Here is a 689-nt window from a genome sequence, read left to right as displayed (position 1 = left end):
TTTCTTTCAAGCAACTTTCCAAAATACAATGCTTATATTCCCGTGATTTCCATATTTTGTGGTAACATTTTTGTATGTAGTTACTCCAGCCTGAGGGGTTCCTTCTGAGGAAAATCCCATTTGGCTTAAACTCTGAAAAGCTTGTCTGTACCTGTTCCAAAGTTAATGGCATTATTTCTTTCACATATAAAAAAAGCAGATCACTCAACCATTCAACAACTAAAGAAGCCTAATAATTAATTTATTGTTGTTCTAAATAATCACTTGAGAGTTTCAAAACACTCACTGATTATAGATTATAGGGATCTAAAATCCACACAGATTCATAGCTAATGAACAGAAACAAATTGTAAATAATTATTTCCCATCATCTCTTATCTAATGGGGAAAAAGACAACTCACATGGGGGATAGATAGCTGTTGTTGTTGGTCCATATTGTTGCTTGGCCAATATCCCTCATACCAACCAACAGCTGCCCCCTCCATATATGCCGGAATTTATCCATTCTCTGGAAAAAAAAAGCAAACCTGTTACCAGGCAATGCAATTCACTTGAATAAAATCAGGGAATAAATGTGTACAATTTAGTCTTTGAGCATTTCTAGGTAGTATATAAATATGTATGGATTCATATCTGTTGGCAGTAAATGCTTACATGACATTTGCATATCTAAAGGTACGTTAATACT

At 34.3% G+C, this 689-nt stretch overlaps 2 protein-coding genes across 2 annotated transcripts in view; one reads left to right on the top strand and one right to left on the bottom strand.

The window, feature by feature from the left end:
* Positions 1-689, top strand: part of LOC119587431 — a gene marked incomplete at its 3' end in the record, with an annotated part of 28,805 nt that overhangs the window by 19,242 nt on the left and 8,874 nt on the right.
* Positions 1-689, bottom strand: part of LOC119587122 — a gene marked incomplete at its 3' end in the record, with an annotated part of 10,352 nt that overhangs the window by 8,380 nt on the left and 1,283 nt on the right. The window contains 1 exon segment of the mRNA XM_037935874.1: positions 403-509. Within this exon segment, the coding sequence (XP_037791802.1) occupies positions 403-506 (104 nt within the window).

The sequence above is a fragment of the Penaeus monodon genome, chromosome 22, assembly GCF_015228065.2.
Source record: "Penaeus monodon isolate SGIC_2016 chromosome 22, NSTDA_Pmon_1, whole genome shotgun sequence".
NCBI classification, from domain to species: Eukaryota; Metazoa; Arthropoda; class Malacostraca; order Decapoda; family Penaeidae; genus Penaeus; species Penaeus monodon.
Note: the sequence above shows the minus strand (reverse complement) of the source record. Positions and strands in the feature narration are given on the sequence as shown.